Source organism: Sciurus carolinensis, chromosome 1 (assembly GCF_902686445.1).
Source record: "Sciurus carolinensis chromosome 1, mSciCar1.2, whole genome shotgun sequence".
Taxonomy (NCBI): domain Eukaryota; kingdom Metazoa; phylum Chordata; class Mammalia; order Rodentia; family Sciuridae; genus Sciurus; species Sciurus carolinensis.
The window spans coordinates 72,851,426-72,871,214 of record NC_062213.1 but is presented as its reverse complement, the minus strand read 5'-3'; the positions used below and the strand labels follow the sequence as shown (position 1 = coordinate 72,871,214).

Below are 19,789 nucleotides of genomic sequence, written 5' to 3'. Positions count from 1 at the left end.
ACTGTCTGAAATGAAAACTGACATCCAAAATTTCAAAATGATCATCTTAAAACTGTAGCATGAGCCCGGCTTGATGGGGAACGCCTATAATCCCAGTGGCTCAGGAGGTTGAGGCAGGAGGATTGTGAGTTCAAAGTCAGTCTCAGTATAAGGGAAGTGATAAGCAACTCAGTGAGACACTATCTCTAAATAAAATATGCAAAAAACAAAACAGAACAAAACTATAGCATGAGGGCTGGGTAGCTCAGTGGTAAAGCACTATGCTAAGCATGTCTGAGGTCCTGGGTTTGATCCTTAGTACTGGAGGTGGCCGGGGGAAGAAAAGATTGCTGAGGGTATAGCTCAATGTTACAGAGCACTTGCTAGCATAAAGGAGGCCCTGGAATCAATCCCCAACACTGAAAAACAAACAAACAAACAAACAAAAAAAAAGGTACAGCATGCAGCATGATCCCATTCTACAACAACAATATATATGCTGTGGGGTTGTGTGTAGGAACATAGACTACTGAGCTAGAAAGTCTGGGATGGGACTCTGATTCTGATATCATAGTGGGTTGAAAGTCACTCCTCTTCCCACAAAAGATAGATGCACCCAGAACCTAATTTTGCAAAAGGGAATTTGCCAATATAATAGTTTATGATTTTGACATGAGATCATCCTGGGTTAGGTTGGTCTCTAAATCCAATGATATGTGCCCTTACCAAAGAAGAAAAGAGGAGAACACACAGGGAGAAGGTGAATACAGAGACAGAGCCCAGAGCGATGAATCTACAAGCCAAGGCACACCTAAGACTGCCAGATGTTACTGGAAGCTAGGGGAGAGGAATGGATTTTCCCTTACAAACTCTGGAAGGAGCAGACCCTGCCAATACCTTCATTTCAGATTCTGGCTGACAGAATAAATTTCTACTGTTTTAGGTCATGCAATTTGTGGTAATTTGTTATGACAACTCTAGGAAACTCATACTAATATCAGCTTTGGGTAAAACAAACTCATCTGTATATCTCAGTCTTCTCAGCTGTAAAATGGGAATTTTAATGATCTTAATTGCAGAGGACTGTTGTAAGGATTAATGAGTGAATGTAACAGAGTGCTTAGAACTGTGTGGCACAGTTATTATTGGCACAATATATATTACTACTACAGTTGTCATCATTGTCAATATGCATGTAGAGCATTGACAAGCATCTGGGCAGTATCTCTGGGTATGGGGACAAAAATAATTCTTTTTTTTATTGTTTTTCTCTGGGCTTTACAAATTGTGTACAAGGGTCATGTATCAGTTTTGCAATCTGAAGGCATTCGTTCATTTGAAATGATCATTTTATTTAAATTACAAAGTTTTCAGAACTACAAGCTCATCATCAGTTAGAGAGTTGTGCTGTTTTGCAGTGATGGAATATTTAAAAACCATGCACTCTGGCATGTTGTTCTTATGGCCTTGAAGAAACAGAAATATGCTTACACCTATGAACTATAGTGTACAAATTACTACAGTTAACCTACTCTTTGGGAAGGAATGATGCTCTGAAAAATTGCTTCCCGTTGACTAGCACAAAGATGCCTGATGTCTTGGTATGTGTGTTTCTCTTTCTGCACTAATGATGCTTCTACAATAAAAGCATGAAACTCAAGGATTTTATCTGAAACTCTGTTTTCAGAGTTTATAAACTGACTACTTCTCAGGTAACTAGGAATTTTCAATAAGTATTATGTAACACTTGAATCGACCCATTTCTTTTATGAAAAGCACTATTTTGTAATAAATTATGAAGTCCAACCTAATTAGTACTGAATTGAGGATAGTTAAGGATGATAAAGATTCATTGAACAACATTTGAATTCACTTTCTTCTCAGAACTCATGGAAACTTCTCAAAAATAGAACATATTTTAGGCCACAATGTAACTCTTAGCAAATAAAAAAAATCGATATAATTCCTCACATCTTATCTGATCACACTGGTATTAAATTAAAGGTCAACATAAAAAAAAAACTTACAGAAACTACATAAACACATGGGATCAAATAATACACATTTGAATGATGAGTAAGTCATAGAAGAAATCAGAGGAGAAAATAAAAAAATTCTTAGAATCAAATGAGAATATTGATACAACATACCAGAACCTTTGGGATACTATGAGGACAGTTCTGGGAGGCAAGTTTACAGATATGAGTACCTACATAAGAAAATCAGAAATATCTAAAACAAACAACCTAATGATACATCTCAAGGCCCTTGAAAAACAAGAACAAACCAATTTCATAACCATTAGAAGGAAGGAAATAATTAAGATCAGAGCCAAAACCAATTAAACAGAGAATAAAAAAATTACAAAGAATCAATGAAACTAAGAGTTGTTTTTTTTAAAAGACAAATAAGACTGATAAACCTGTAGCCACACTAACCAAAGGAAAAAGTGAGAAGATCCAAGTCAATGAAATTAGAGATGCAAAAGGAGAAATCACTACAGAAATCCAGAGGATCATTAGAGATTATTTTGAAAATGTTTACTCCAATAAATTGGAAATTCTAATAGAAATAGATACATTTATAGATACATATTGTTTTCCAAAATGAAGTAAGAGGGCACAGTAAACCTAAACAGAACAGTAACTACTAATAAGATAGAAGCAGTAATAAAAAGCCTATAGCAAAGAAAAGCCCAGGACCAGATGAATTCTCAGCTGAATCCTATCAGGCCTTTAAAGAATTAATGCCAATACACTTTACATTATTTCATGGAACATACAAAGGTGGAATACTTCCAAATCATTCTCTAAAGCCAGTGTCATCCTCATATCAAACCCAGAAAGGATATATCAAGGAAAGAAAACTACAGATCAATATCCCTGATGAATGTCAATGTAAAAATTCTTATAAAATATTAGCAACTTGTATTCAACAACATATTAAAAAGATTGTACATCATGACTAAGTTGATTTTATTCCAGGGATGCAAGGATGATTTAACATATGCAAATAAATGAATAAATATAATATATCAAGTAAATAGAATTAAGGACAAAAATCATATAGTCTTCTTAATAGATGCAGAGAAAGTCTTTGACAAAATTAGGACTCATTCATCATCAAAATACTGAATAAACTAGAAACAGAAGGAACTTACCTCAACATCATAAAGTCTATGTACAACAAACCAAAAGCCAACATCATAGTGAATGGGGAAATACTGAAAGCATTTTCTTTAAAACTGAGAACAAGACAAGGATGTCCACTCTTACCACTCTTACTCAATATAGTACTAGATATTCTAGTCAAGTAATTAGGCCAAAGAAGGAAATAAAAGGTATAAAAGTAGGAAAGAAAGAAAAAAAAATTACCACTGTTCTCAGATGATATAATCCTATAATTAAAAGATCCAAAAAGTTCCATCAGAAGACTGCTAGAGCTTATAAACAAATTCAGCAAAGTAGCAGCTTACAAAATTAGCATAAAAATCAATAGTTTTCCTATACACCAAAATGAATCTGTGGAGAAAGTAATCAGGAAAAGAATTTCATTCACAAAAGACTCAAATGAACAAAGAACCCTACGAATAAATCTAACCAAGAAAGTGAATAACCTCTATAATGAAAATTACAGAACACAGAAGAAAGAAACTGAATAAGACACAAGACGATGGAAAGATCTTCCATGTTCATAAAATAGGGCTGAGGAAGTGGCTCAGTGGTCAAGTGCCCCTGAGTTCAATCATAGGTAATCCCCCACTCCAAAAAAAAAAAAAAAATAGGTAGAATTAATATTGTTAAAATGGTCATATTACCCAAAAGCAATATACAGATTCAACGCAATTCCCATTAAAAATACTATTGAAATTCTTCACAGAACTAGAAAACATAGTCCTAATTTTCTTTTGGAAGAATAAAAGACCCAAAATAGCCAAAGCAATTCTAAGCCAAAAAAAAAAAAAAAAAAAAAAAAACCAAACAAAAAAACAAACAAAAACAATGTTGGAGGCATTGATTTCAAATTATTTTACATAGCTGTAGTAAAAAAATTTCATGGCATGGCATAAAAACAGTTAGATAGATCAGTGGCACAAAATAGAAGACAGAGACAAACTCACACATCATGGTCATCTGATCCTTGATAGAGGTGGCCAAAACATACATTGGAGAAAAGAATCTTTTGAACAAATCATGCTAGGAGAACTGGTTATCCATATGTAGAAGAATGAGACTAGACCCTTGTTTCTTTTTCTTTTTTTTTTTTTTTTTTTGGGTGCTGGGGATACGAACCCAGGGCCTTGTGCTTGCAAGGCAAGCACTCTACTGACTGAGCTATCTCCCCAGTCCCTAGACCCTTGTTTCTAACCCTGCACAAAAATCAACTTAAAATGAATCAAAGACCTTTGAATTAGACCAGAAACTTTACAACTCATAGAAGAAAATGTAGGGTCAACACTCCAACACAAGGGTATAGGCAACAACTTCTTCAATAGAACACTTAACAGCTCAGGAAATAATGCTAAGAGTTAACAATGGGATGGCATCAAATTAAATAGCTTCAGCACAGTAAAGGAAACAATTAGGAATGTGGAAAGAAAACCTACAAAATGGGAGAATATCTTTTCTAGCTACTCTTCTGACAAAGGATTAATACCCAGAATATATAAAGAACTCAAAAACTTAACACTAAAAAACCCCTCCAATTAATTAATGACCAAATGAACTAAACCAACCATTATCAAAAGAAAAAATACAAATGGCCAACACATATTTTAAAAAATGAACACATTTACTTTGTTGGTAGAATTGTAAATTAGTACAACCACTATGGAAATCAGTATGTAGGTTCCTCAAAAGAATAGGAACGAAGTCACCATATGACTTAGCTATACCACTCTTTAGTATCTTAAGGAATTAAAGTCATCATACTATAACAATATATGCATATCCATGTTTATAACAGCATAATTCACAATACCAAACTATGGAACCAGCCTAGGTGTCCATCACAGATGACTAGTTAAAGAAAATGTGGTATACATTCACAATGGAGTTTTGACCATAAAAAAGGAAAAAAAAATATTTCATTTGCAGGAAAATGAATGGAACTGGAGAACACTATGTTGTAAACTCTGAAAATCAAGAATCACATGCTTTCTTTCATATGTTGAAGCTAGAAAGAAAAAGGAAAAGAAAGGTAGGGGAAATCTCATAAAAGTTGAAGGAAGATCAGTAGAAAAAAAAGGAACCAGTAGGAGGAAGGAGGGAAGGGAAAGGGGAAATATGGAAAGATATTGGTCAAGTTACACTGTTAATACTGAAATATCATGTGCATGTATGAATATGTAACACAAATTCCACCATTTTGTAAAATCATAATATACCAATAAAATATGGATAAAGAGGATGATGATATAACATGGCACATAGCAGTATAACAGGAGGGACATGGAGCAGCTGGAGTACTCACAGGCAATCATGATAGGACTCAAGGGTATAGTACTCCCTGGTTTTTAAGGGATGAGAGAACCTGAAGGGTCTTATCCTCTACAAACTTGCCTCCCTGTCCTCCAAATAGGCAGGTGGATAGTAAGTGTTTTTTAATAATGACCATGAATTTTCAAAATATACTATCTGCAAATCATTGCTATCAGTATCTTCTGTCACTTGAACTAGGTTGTATTTTAGCTTAACAGAAGCTGAGGGGCTGCTAAGCTGATGCTCATATTCAAGATCCCCTTCTGGGTGAACTGTGGGACCTCGAGTAGGTGAAGATTGTTTAACCTGGAAGTGTTTTAAACTTCAGGGAAGATGTTGGCAGTGGTTTTCATTTTTGAGCATGGTCATGAGGTCATGCTGGGAGTCTGGAGCAGGGAATGAACTTACAGATATGCTCCTGGGCAGGCCTCTCAGCATTTTGGCCCTCCAGGCCGTAACATCTGAGCCCCTGGCACTGTCCAGTTGCTCCCCTGCTTGACTGCCACACTCATTCTTCCAACCTGGGCTTTCTCATGCCTCAGGTCATTGAAGACTAGGATCAGTTCCATACCTTCCTTCTCCTGGCCTGTACTTGAGGGGACTTTTATCTAAGGATTTTACTCCAAGTATTTACAAGCAGAATAGACAAGAAACAGAAATGAAGGAAAGAAGGAAAGGAGAGATGGAAGACTGAAAGGGAGAGAGGGAGAGGAGGAAATGGAAGTGGGGGGAGAGAGAGAGAGAGAGAGAGAGGAATCAACATGAACAAAAAAATGAATAGACAAGTACTAAAACCCTAAGTACTACTTGGGAAATGAGGCTTACTATTTTCCATCTTCATGGCTTCATGCTCTTAGAATTTGGTTTGTTCAAATTGGCCTCTACAGCATCCTCTCACCTCCTCCTTATATACCCGGGGTCCCTGCCATGTCACTGTTCCTCTACCCTTTGACAGAGAGACCCTGCAGACCCAAACTGAATTTCTGAAGGCTTGACAAGATGTTTTCATAGCTTTTTTTTTTCTCCCTTGTCGTCACTCAATTGTCCTTCAAGTGACTTCTAGAAGTTCCTGCTAAGCCTGCCTCTCAAACCTCTATCTCTAGACTGGAATTCTCTCCTGAGTGCTAGACCTCTGTTTCCAGGCAACTCTTAGATATTTATACTACAATAGCAACTTAAGTAAAATATGTATAAACAGTTACTCATTTTCCTTTTCTTGAACTTTTTTTTTTTCTCTTGAACTTCTAACATATTTTTTTACTTTCTGGTCTTACTCTTTATGTACCTTCTATTGGTGATTGCTAAACCACTCAATATTCTTCCTATTTGGCCCCTGTGATTTAACAGATGCTGCTCTGCAATGTCCTTCTTCCTCAGCTTTCAATGTTCAAATTCCTCTTGTCTTTAGAAACAACCACTGTCGAAACTCTCAAACCTCAAATGCAAGTGAGTTCCCTGCTCACTGACCCATGTCTATCATTTTTATCTGTGCTGTTCTAATGGCTCACATGGCATTAGATCCACTGTTCTCTTCCTAATCAGAGGATGACTGGGATAGCAGAGCATGTAGGATTCATCTCTGCATTTACCACAGCACCTCACGCTGCTGAGCCAAACCCAGGGCAGATATCTGCCAACCACCAAATGAATACTTCTGAACATTCATCCTCCATTCTGACCTCTACTAAAGACAATGAGAAATGCCTGTTAAGATAACAACTTGGTTTCTGATCTCTAGGAGATTATACTCATTGTGGAGAATAGGTTAACATATGCTAATTAATAAAAAGCAATAGCAAACAGTAGCAAGATCACTAAGGAGATATACTATGCACATTCTAAGAAGACAGGTTCTATTTTTTTGAAACTAAATTGAATCTTAGTAATGAGTTTACATTGGATAAATGTTATGGTTTGGATCTGGAATTTTCCCCCATGAAATCTCATATTATGAAAACATGGTCCCCAGGATAGCAAGGTTCAGAGGCGGACCTTTTAGTAAAAGATTAGATGATGATAGTTGTAACCTCATCAGTGGATAAACTCATTTGATGAATTAATAATTAGAATAGACTACTGGGTGGCAACTATAGGCAGGTGGGGAATGGCTGGAGGAAGTAGGTCATGGGGTGACATGCCTTAGAGATTATATCTTGTCCATGGCTCGCTCTCTCTCTCTTTCTCTTTCTCTCTCTCTCTCCCACCCCCCACCTCCCCTGCTCTCCTTCTGCTGCCTGCCTGCCATAAACTGAGCAGCTTTCCTCTGCCATGCCTTTCCATCACAAAGTTCTGCCTCACTTCAGGCCCAGAGCAATGGGAGTTAGTTGAACTTGGACTGAAACCTCTGAATCCATGAGCCAAAATAAAAACTTCCTCCTGTAAGTTGTTCTTGTCAGGCAGTTTGATCACAGAAACAAAAAGCTGACTAACAGACAGGTGAAGAGACAGACTTTCCAGTGGAAGCAAGTGTCAGAATAATAGGAACAGAAGTCAGAGCAAGAGTGATTTGCTCACAGAATTGTGAATGAAGTTGCTGTGATTAAGAAAGGAAAAGGGGAGGGGAGAAGGAGACCTAGCATTCACCACATCCCTGCTGAGGCTAGAACATGGATTAAGTGCCTTGTAGGCATTATTTCATTTAATTCATACAACAACCCTGCAAAGTAAATAATATCATTGATGATTTTATAAGCAAGCAGGCTGAGATTTGATGGTATTAAGTAACTGGCCAAGGTTACACAGGATTAGGTAGCAGAGCTGGGATTTGAAAAAGACAACCAGCCTCCATGCTGTCTCTTTTAGAATAAAATGTAAACATCATGGGGTGTTTTCTTCAGGAAGGAAGGCATCTTGTATTTATAGATAATTCAAGCTGTCAAACTATAAGCACAATGCATAATACTGTATGGCTTAGTACATGTTAGTTGATTCTGAATGCAAGTCTGCTTAAAAGTAAGAAGGTTCAGCTGACAGATGAGTGCTCTGGGGAGAAATGATCAAGAAGGTCAGTCCTGGAATTGGGCAATGTCTCCAGACTACCAGGAAGCACAAAGAAGAGGTAGAGACTGAAGAGTGTGGACATAGTTTTGTTGAAGCAAACACTCATCCTAAGAGGTGATGGAGGAAAGAGAAAATTACAAAGGAAACATACTTGGTCTCATTGGCACACCGGATCTTACAACCTTCCTTGGGAATCACCAAGCCCAGGTGCATTCGGAGCCTGCAGTTTGTGGGTCCTGTGTGTGGCCACACATGAGTTCCAGGGTGCATGATGGAATATTTGATCTGCATAGAAAATATGACACTTGATCAGTCATTTGTCAAAGTGTGGGGGAATTGCTAAATTAAATGACGGTTCAAAACTACTGTAAATTTGGATCAGAGTCTTTGTAAGACTCACAATTTATATTTGCATCTTCTTTTTGAAGCAAACTAAAATCAAGCACTCATATTTTCCACAGAGTGATAAACACTGAACATTTTCCACCCTCAATTCTGATGTCAACCATGAAATTATGTGTGATTAATAAGAGAGTAAAAAAAAGAGGCATTCACAGGAAATAATAATTTCTTTGTAAAGGTCAGCTCTCCCTTGTTCCTAACAATCCTGTTCTCCCCAGCACTGACCACACTCTAGGTACCTGTCCTCTTCTGCATCCTGTTGTCTCAGGGAACTTTTCTAGTAAAGTGCAGGTTTTAGGAGCTCCTTTACAGGCATTTTCATTTTTTCTTCCTGGAATAATAAATGATAAAAACCATTGTTAGACACAAATCACATGCAAGGTGCCATTATATGCACTCACAATTTAGAAGGCTAAGGTGGGAGGACCATATGAGTCCAGGAGTTTGAGACCAGCCTGGGCAACATGGGGGGATCCTGTTTCAAAGTCAGAAAGAGAAAGAGAAAGAGAAAGAAATATATTGTAGTAAAGCTTACACTCGTCTCATTTGGATCATAAGTGATGTAAATAGTCATGTTCATTGTAGGAATATGAAGGAGGAATGAACACATGAAGACAAAGTGTCTTCCCCTAAGAGATAGTTCCTGGAAGAGCAAGGACCTGAATTCTCCACTCAGCATTGGGTTAGACTCAGGATGTCTAATGGGTAAGGCACATGGTGAATACTTACTGTTTCTCCAGTGGCAGGCAGAAGAGTGACCCCTCTCAATGATGCCTGCATGCTAATCCCAGGGAACTGTAAATATGTTACATTACGGAGCAAAAGGGATTTAAAGTTGCAGATGGCATCAAGGTTTCCAGGGAGCTGACCTTACATAAGGAGATTATCTTGGATTAACTAGAGTGGCCCTATAAAAAAGGAGCAAGAAGAGTCAGAGTGATACAGGACAAGAAAGACTTGACTGGCCATTGCTGGCTTGATGGAAAGAGGACACACACACCAAGGAACATGGGAAGCTGGAACCTCTAAAGAGTGACACTTTGATTTTAGCAGAGACCCCTTGTGACTCCTTGAACTGTGAGATGATAAATTTGTGTTTTTTAAGTCATTAAGTTTGTGGTAACTTGTTACACCAACCACAAGAAACTAATATATCCTTTAAGGAAGGAAAATATTGTATATTAGAAACCTAACTTAAAATGCATTTCTAGGACTATATTAAAAAGTTACAAAACCATATTTTTAATTGGAATTTAAGGACTTCTTCATTTACAGATCATTTTTTAAATGTTGATAGAGAATGACATTTGAAAGAAGTGGAGGAGGGAGAAGTCTTTGATAGATGATGTTTTCTATGAGTAATTATATCAGGAACACAGATTCTGGGAAAATCTTAAGTATCTTGGGCCATGAAAATTTCTTCACAACTGTAAAATCACTGTTCATTAGGGAAGATGTGCTCAGAATGTTTGCAACTGCATTTGCTCTCATGGGGGAGTAAAACAATGGATTTTTTAAAAAAACAGAAGCATTTTAATTCCCTGTTCAAAATGCAAAAGCACTGCTACATCTAAAGCTGAGTTTAATTTTATTTAATTAGTGTTAGTTATGTCCTAAAATAGTCATATACTGAAAGCAAAATAAGAGTCACAATAGATGCAACCTAGAAGTGTTTGCCTCAAACAGAACTCAATACTTTAGAGAACGACTTAAATATTTGATTTTTCTAAGTGATGTTTTTACCTCTTAGGAGTAAAATGTTAGTAAAATGCTAATTTTGGTTATTAATGTAACACCTCAAATGAATGGAATGATAAATTGAGCAAATATTATACAAATGTACAAGTCATCACAGAGCATTTTTAAGCCCCAGCTTTCCAGGCCTTCCCATGATGCAGGCTCTGGGGATAGCTTGGCAGGAGTCCCTCATTCTCAGTTCTGGGCTATTGAGGCAGTGGCTGAGTGAGGCCAGTGGCTTCAAGAGCAACCAGAGCAGCTGGACTTCCCACAGACACAGGGGTGAGGGTTGAGCCTGGGCCACCAGGAGAACAGGTGTGCCTCACCTGAAAGATAAGTAATAGAGGGTGACCAAATGGATTATGTCACTAGAATTTCCATGGGGACAGGATTGGATCACAGAGCATCTTTAGACTTTTAGACACATACTTTTAGACACATGTGCATCCTCCTAAAAAATAAAAAATTCCAAACTTACTGAGGGACAACATGATAATCAAAAAGATTGGATTTTTATGTCATGCATACTCAACCAGTTAAGTCTATGCAAGTATTAAAAATCTGAAACATTTCTGGTCTCAGGCATCTTGTATTTGTATTTTTTTTTTCTTTTCTAAAAACACAGATTCTCTCTAGGGGAGAAATCTGTGCAGCAGATGCTCAACAGTCATGGGTTGATGCTGGTAATTGTAAGTATTCACTTGTGATCAGAATGTAACATTTCTATAGTGCTCACCCTGGGCCTGGAACTGCTCTGCATAGTTAGAGTGACCAAACTGATGTCCACAACACCCAGTAATGGAGGCACCAGTGCTGTGTTTTACAGAAGAGGAACTGACTCAGAGAGGTCACACAGTAACTGGCAGAGCAGAGAACTGGAAATTCAATCCACTCAGAATCCAGATTTTGTCCAAGACCACCTCTCCACTACTGTTACTACAAGACCACCTCTCCACTACTTTTATTATTACAAAATGTGTTGTTGTTATATAATAAAAATGTATCACTGTCACATGTTGGATATCAATATGTCAGATCTTTTGTGGAGTGCTCATTGACCCTAGGAACAAGCTACTTTATACTGAAGGCACTACTGTCATTGTCATTTTTCAGATGAGAAATTCCAGGCTCAGAGATTCAGGGACATACCTAATAAGGACTATAAACTAGGACTGTGGTTTCCAAACCCTGTGCTTTTAAAGTATAATTTCACATCTTGTCACATCAAGGATTAGAAGGTCTGCAGAGCTAATTCAATGTAACTGAAGTAGGAACACAGCAGTTGCAACTCAAGAGTGACTGTGGTTGTTTTATTACTTTTCATCAAGCTTAAAGTGACTTCTAAATATTAGTAAACTTTTTTTCTTTTTTTAAAATGGCCCAGGAAAAGTTTCAACTGCTAATACAGATTTGAAAGAATGACTTGAATATATCATTCACATGTGGACATGCTTTATGAGGCATATTCATGAAGCTAGGGATTTGGTTATATTCTTCCAAAGTTTCAAGGCTCTACTGCTGGGATGATGATATGTTCCATCTTGTGTGACAATTCTGATCAATTGGTTGCCTAGAATAAGGCTCTTGAGAAGGATTCAGAGATTAAACTTGAGCAGCTAGTTGGTCAGTCAACACCATTTCCCATAGGCATTAGAAAAAGTGATTGTGCAATAATTCCTAACTTTATTAAAATGCTGGCAAAATAGATGTTCCATAATATTCACATAGCAAGTGTGTGTGTGTGTGTGTGTGTGTGTGCGCGCGCTCTACCAAGTTCTCTACCACTGAGCTACAAGCCCAACCCTGCACAGAGATTAAAAAAAATTTGTGAAGAAATATTCATTACTTTTATTTGCTGATCTATCTTTTCTTCTTCAATTCGAAAAAGCTCATTATTCAAAAAGCAATGCAGATCAGTACTGATTATTGTATGCAGAGAATTACATTAGTCTGCTAGGGCTGCCATTAACAACATACCACAGACTGGGTGGTTTAAACAACAGAGATTTATCTTCTCATAGTGCTGGAGGCTGGAAGTTCAAGATCAAGGTGTTGACAGGTTTGATTCCTTCTGAGGCCTCTCTCTTGGCTTGTAGATGGCCAACTTCTTGCTGTGTCTTGTGTGACCTTTTTTCTGTGTATGCGTATCTCTCGTATGTTTTCCTCAGATCAGACCCCCATCCTTACGACCTCATTTACCCTTAACTACCTCCCTTAAGGACCTATCTCCAAATACAGTCACATTGGGGAGTTGGGCTTCAACTTATGAATGTTGGGGAGGACAAAATTCAGTCTAGAACAGAGATCTACCATGATGTTGCTTCTTATTTAGATACAAACAAAACTCCTAGTACAGCTCCATGGGCTTTAACTATCCAGCACTAAGCTTTCCAAACTCAATTAGACAAACTTTAAGTCTTCACTAAGCCAGATATTCACTGGCCTCTTTGAATTTGAGCTCTCTGTGTAGCCACCTCTGTCCTGCCACCTCCCTTCCCCATGTCTTCTCTCACCCCTTCCATGCCAGGATTGCCTCTTTTGTTTTTCAGTTGCAACATCTGGGATGGCAGCTACCTTCAGAGATTCTTCCTGCTTCTGTGCAAGTTATGACACTAATTGCTTCCAAAATTATTTTTTACATTATTAATCTATTTTCAGAAAATAGTTACTGGGTGCTTTCTAAATGCCCAAAACCACAAGTAGAAGGCCATAAAGAACCTTCATAAATCTTCATATAATAGAAACTATGTGATTTATATTCTTTTATGATAATAAAACTAGAAATTAATTTTTAAAAGATGAAAGAACTAAAACAAATTGACATGCTCTCTCATACATACACACAAACACACACACACACCTAAATTATTTGTGAATCAGGATAGAAATGCAATCTTTTAGTAAAATCTCAAATAAAAACATGATACATCATAGTTTACGGAATGCATCCCAAGATATGTCTAACAATTAGTCCATAGCTTTAATGCTTTCACTAACAGAGAATAAAAATAAATTTACTAAGGAGTACCAATGAAAAGATTTTAAAGAACAATTTAAAAAAACCACCACCACTACCAACAATGACACAAAACAAGGAAGAAAATATATAACAGCAGAAATTAAAAAGCACATCATAATACTATAAGAGAAGCAATTTTATGAGCTTTTTAAAACATCAGAATAGCTAGGACTTTGATACAGTTAGGAAAGAAAAAAAGAACATGAAAATTCTACTGCATGGGAAGAACTTAAAAAAGATACTAAGTAAAAAGCATACAAAATTATTGTAGAGAGTTCATGGAAAATCAGGTATAATGAAACTATGTGAAAATTTAAAATGCAAATATTGCCTCCAGTCAACTTTTTTTCTCCATTATTTATTTTTTTCCTTGCTTAATCTTTCCATATCCCTATAATTCTTTGCATATTTCAACTTTACTCAAGCACTGGTAAATTTTCTGGAAGTTACTGACAGGATATATGCTATTCTGAAGCATTGCCCTGGGAAGCCTGATAGCTTCTATGAAGCATAAAAAATATTAATGAAACTGAAGTATGAGGTGAATGCTTAAGTGCCAGTAGAATTAACTCATTTTAGTGACACACCATAGAGAAATTTGCATGTTGCCCACATATGGATCATACAGCTCCCTTAAAAAAATTCTTGCTGGAAAAAGCTCTAGAGTAACATGAAATCATGTGATATCTTTCTAAATGGATGCATCCTCAAAAATATTATGAAATAGTTTCTCTTATGTAGGAACTGTTCTGAAAGCATAACTGAGACAAACCACTGTCCTTATTTGTCCTTTAATATAAACTGTGTAGCTAAAGATGTGCATCACATGGTGTTTGATCGTCAAAATGGATTTACTTTTATATGGCTATTTTAACAAAGGTTAAGTTGACTTTCTAAGACAATTGGAGAGAACCTTAAAGTTCAAATCTCATCTTAAAGACAGATTTACATGTTAACTCATTGACCATACATAGAAGATCTATCTATGTGCCTGGGTATGGGTTAAGCTCAGGAATTATAAAGTTGAACCTGAGATATTTCCTATTTTTGAAGAGCCCTGTAGTTATTACTATCTTGTCACTCAATGTGTTGTATCTGTGTCCAACATCTCCCACCAAGGTGGCATCACCCACATTTTATAGAAGCAAATGAAGCTCAGGGATGCTCCTAAGACATCAAAAGGCTACAGAGAACAGTGTAGAAATCAGGAGCTCACCTTGTTGCCACAGTGTAAACTGGCTCCAGTCACCCTTCTCCCTCAGGTTTTCATCTTCAGGCAGGAAGAGACCTTTGGCTTTATCCATCACTGCAAGTCCTTCATCGCGGATTAATTTCCAGTTTCTTTCTAAAGACTAGAAGGAAGGTTCTGGTTTCATTGGACTTAAAATATGGCTGGTAGAACATTTTATAATGATTATCACAGGTTTTTTTTGTTTATTTAACCAAATTATGAAAATTTTGCTCTCATCTAGATTGCTTATTTCAATTTTCTCTAGAACCTTTTATCAAGGATGTAAAAAAGAAATGAAACAATCTCCTACTATTTTTCTGAACCAAATCCCTTTGCTGAATAAACATTTCAAAAATTCCTAGAAACCTCAGAAAATAATTCCTTCTTCCATAATTATTTGTTTTAAGATTTGCCTAAAGGTTGTTTTCTGCTTTTATTTATTTATTTATTTTTAAATTCATAACCTAACAAGAGCACTGGATTTAAAATTACAGATTTAATTTCACCTTTCTATAGAATTCCTTACAAAGCTTCCATTCAACATAGTAAGTATTGAACTTCCAAAGACAGGAAATGTGGCCACTGGAGCATTTGATCATTCATTATAAAATTGACAGAAAAAACATAGCAAATAGGTTCCTCAGTGTTTAGAATTCAGACAAACAAAAATATTTCCTTGACTTCTTATTTATGAGGCATCTTTAGCCTTAGCTTGAACTTAAAACTGCCAGACAGTTGGAGTGGTCAGGTGGGAGCAGGTAGATCTGGTGGAAGATCCTCCTGGCCATCCTCCCCATCACACTGTGCTGCCAGTCAGGGGTGGGTTGGCAAAGGCATGGTAGTAGTGGGGGCAAGCAGGCAGGGCTAAGCATCCAAGTAGACAACTGAATAAGAAGAAAAGAATAAAAATAGCTTTTATACAGTAAAAAAGAGACAAAGATGTGTAGATAAACCAAGATTTTGGAAATGTGAATTATTTCAATCATTTATATATCAGAAGAGAAATGGATGAAATAGTTGAGGATATGCATATGCAGAAAAACAGGAACACACTGGCTGGTTTCATTAAGAATCTAGGGACCAGATACAAGTGTTTTAAGAGCAGAAAATTAGAACCAATCAGTCATAAGGGGTAAAAATTTGATGCAAAATATGAAAACAGCACTCTCTAAAAATGGACTAAGTTGTGTTGTAAAACAGTTCTCTATCTTTTGCATTAGTCAAGTTCAATGACTTATAATTGAGTAAAACAAAGCATGAGATAGTGTATAAAGCATTTTACCATCCCATGTTTTATTAATTCATGATTTAGTATAAAAGAATCAGGATGACTGATTAAGGACTCCAAAAAACAGTTATTCTCGTATTTGTATGAAAACATGATGCCAGCCGCAGTCAAGTCAGTGTGAAATTTGGTCTGAAGCTGCCTTTATTCATGTTTTAAGAGTGGTTTAAAGTTTGTCCACATCTAGTGCAGACTGTAACCTACTCTCGTAGGAAGTAAGTCCATCTCAGACATCACCAATAGCCAACTGCTCAGACAACATTCAAATTAAGACATGAAATGTAACCAATAGGGCTATATCTCCACCTCACTTCTGTTTTCCACATATGATCTCCTTTTCTCTGACTACACAGGGGTGGAACATTCTAAATTTTGAAGGCAGACTGCCATCTGATTCTGGAATTACAAATAAAGTCAACTGAGATCTTTAAAACTAGATTTGTTGTTATTGACACTTCTAATATCAGCGGAAATTTTTTGAAATATTATGTGAAAATATTAGAGTTATTAAAATATTGTGGGGAGAGAGATTTTGATTAGAGATTGATTTTATAATTCTCTTTCTGTAAAATCCACCCATTAATTTGTATCAACACCTACACATGCTTCTTCCATCACCCTCCTGCTGTGGTGCTGGTCATTTGTCCTTAATTAGTACTCAGTTCACCAATGAGTATCAATGAGTATATATATGCAGTTACATATATATATATATATACTTTTTTTAACCCCAAGTAGGCAGTTTGTAACTAACAAATCCAAGATTGCAGTTCAAGAAGACACTCGAGAGTCCTCACTTTGGCATGTTCTCAGATTGAGAGAATTTGATGGTTTTGTCAAGAACCTTAAGATCATGGAAAAGAAAAAAAATTCACCCCAGGACTTTGCAGTATGTTCACATCTTCTTAAATGCACCTAAATTGCCAACTCAGTGCTGGTATTGTAACTTGTTCAAGTTGCTAGATAAATCTGTTAGATTCTTGTTAAATTGTCACACAGACAAGGAGAGAATTACCTCTGTAACACATGAAATTACTTTTCAAATGAGGTTATTGGCACCTTATAAGGGCAAGCTCTTCCCTCCTGGAATTTTAGAAGTTTCATTTCTTTTGAAAGCTGATTTTAGGGGCATGGTTGGAAAGAGTTGATTTTTTTTTTTTTTTTTTTGTTACTAAAATAGGGCACAAAACCCTAGGGGAAATGTTCAAGTGACTGCATCACTCAACACAATTTAAACTTTATTAAGAATGGCTGTCTTTTAATGTGAAATGTCATTCCTGCACCTTTCACCCTCAGCCTCCCTGGGAAGTGTTATCAAGGTACTTTTCCATAGATACTAATGATTAAAACAACAACAACAACAACAACAACACAACTTTAAAGTGTGGTACATGTGTTGGGATGACAGAATCAGGGGCAAAAGAGAAAACTAATGCAAAGGGCTCTCCCCAGTACTGACCCCAAATACTTGTACCACAGACGTGCTCCATTCTGTGATTGTTAATCTTGATTGTCAACTTGACTGGATTGAAAGACACCTAGAAATTTGTTATGTACGCTTCTGTGTGGGTGTTCCCAGAGATGATTGGCTTGTGGGACAGTGAACTGAAAGGGAAAGACCCGCTCTGAGTGTGGGCGACACCACAGGCTGGGACACTGGACGGAACAAGGTAAGAGGAGGAAGCTCACACATGCTTGACTCTTCTTAAGCAGGAGAGATATTTTTTGCTGCTTCCATCTCCTGTGGAAGTCAGACTCTAGCCTTTGAATGCAAACTTGCATCAGTGAGTCTCCAGCATTCCAGTCATTAGTCTCATGCTAGGGCTGTATCATTAGCCTTTTTCTGTACTGAGGCTTCCAGCTTCTTGGATCCAGCAGCTACTGGTTTCCCTGACTCTCTACCAGAGCAGTAGCCACTGTGGTATCATTCAGCCACTGAGTATATAAAACAATCGCCTCTTATATAAACATTCTATTCATCTGGAGAACCCTAATACACTATCCAAGCACTACATAGATTTCTAGTTTATTTCCATTAATGCTATTACTCATTATTTTCTCTTTTGACTTCAATACTGTGTCACAGAATTTTATAGTCAGAAGAATCTTCCTGTTGACCTCATGGAAATTTCTTTACCTTGGGGATGACAAAATGACTCTCAGAGTGGTTAATGAGCTTAACAGCCCAGTTAGACTCACCCTGCTGTTGCCCTCTTGGTCATTCTTAAGGCTCCTGTGGAAGAGGAGTGGATCAAACTTAGGCACAGGGATTTCAGTCTGTATTGGGTTCTGGGGTCCTTGTTACCCTCTAGGGAATGGGAGTAATTGTGGGGCCCCCCAGCTTCCTATGTACCCATCAGTGGCAGGTAATTTTGAGGTGCTCAGAGAGACATGTGCTTCCAGCTTGCATTGTGCAAAGGGTGCAACTCAAAGACAGCTCACATCCTTGATAAGGACAAGTGGAGAAACTAAGTGAACCAAAAGAGCAACAGTGAAACCCAGTGACATAAAGAAAAATGATGTAGTGGTAACAAAAATCATGATCTCCTAAGAATTTCAATGTAAACACTTTTTTGAGCAAAGTGAATGACTCCATTCAGGGGTATTTTCCAACTTTGGAATGACACACAGGGTATTTAGGGAAAAATCTGGGATGGGACCTGAAAATGTTTTTAACCACATACCAAGGAACCACATTTTATGAAATTCAGATCATTACAAGAGATTAAAACCAAATCTAATTACACAGTATGCATGTATCTTAGTCCATTTGGATTGCTATGACAATGTAGTATAGATGGGCTGGCTTACAAACAACAGAAATTTAGTTTTCAGTTCTGGAGCCTGAAAGCCTAAGATCAGGAATTGGCAGATTTGGTGTCTGGTGAAGGACTGTTTCCTAGTTCACAGATAGTGACTTTTCACACTAAACTTACAAGGTAGAAGAGGACAAGGCAGCTTTCTAGGTCCTCTAATCCCATTTAGGAGGGTTTCACCCTCATGAACCAATCATATCCCGAAGACCTCACCTCTTAATACCATAATCTCAGGGGTTGGGAGTTCAACATATGAATTTGGGGGAGGAGGACACAAGAACATTCAGGCTACATGTGTGTAGGAGGTAGAGAGTGAAGAGAGAGGGAAAATGAATTTTATTCATAGTAATATCACTCAGGTTTTGGAGATGGCAAGGAATACTATTGTGTAGGAAATTTCAGCAAAAACTTGAATGCTCACAGAGAGCAAGCAATGCCTACAGTTTTAAGAATCTACCTTGAAATATGATTTCCTTTACTTTAAATTCATCCATTTCATAAAACTGAAAAGAGAAACTAATAGTACTGGCATTTTAGCTGGGAGACAAAAGTTTCTAAAGCATATTTTTTCTTGTGGCTACACATAGCTAAGAAAACAGATATGACTGTCATTCCAGTGGCAAGTGGCTTTGTAAACCCATCACCTATTCTTGTTTTTTTTTTTAAAATTAATTTTTTATTTGTTCTAGTTAGTGTGCATGACAGTAGAATGCATTTATACATTTTGATAAATCACACAAAAATGAAGTGTAATTTCTCATTTTTCTGATTGTACATATTGTAGGATCGCACCAGTCATGCAGTCATATATGTAAATGAGGTAATACTGTCTGTCTCACT

General features: G+C 37.0%; 1 protein-coding gene across 5 annotated transcripts in view; it reads right to left on the bottom strand.

Annotated features, from left to right (window-relative positions):
* The window catches only part of Asph (aspartate beta-hydroxylase), a 222,989-nt gene that overhangs the window by 9,851 nt on the left and 193,349 nt on the right, over positions 1-19,789 (bottom strand). For all 5 annotated transcript variants that reach the window (XM_047553821.1, XM_047553827.1, XM_047553834.1 and 2 more), the window contains 3 exons: positions 14,834-14,969; positions 9,101-9,192; positions 8,611-8,744 (listed from right to left, as the gene is read on the bottom strand). In XM_047553821.1, the coding sequence (XP_047409777.1) occupies positions 8,611-8,744; positions 9,101-9,192; positions 14,834-14,969 (362 nt within the window). The remainder of the gene's footprint in view (positions 1-8,610; positions 8,745-9,100; positions 9,193-14,833; positions 14,970-19,789) is intronic.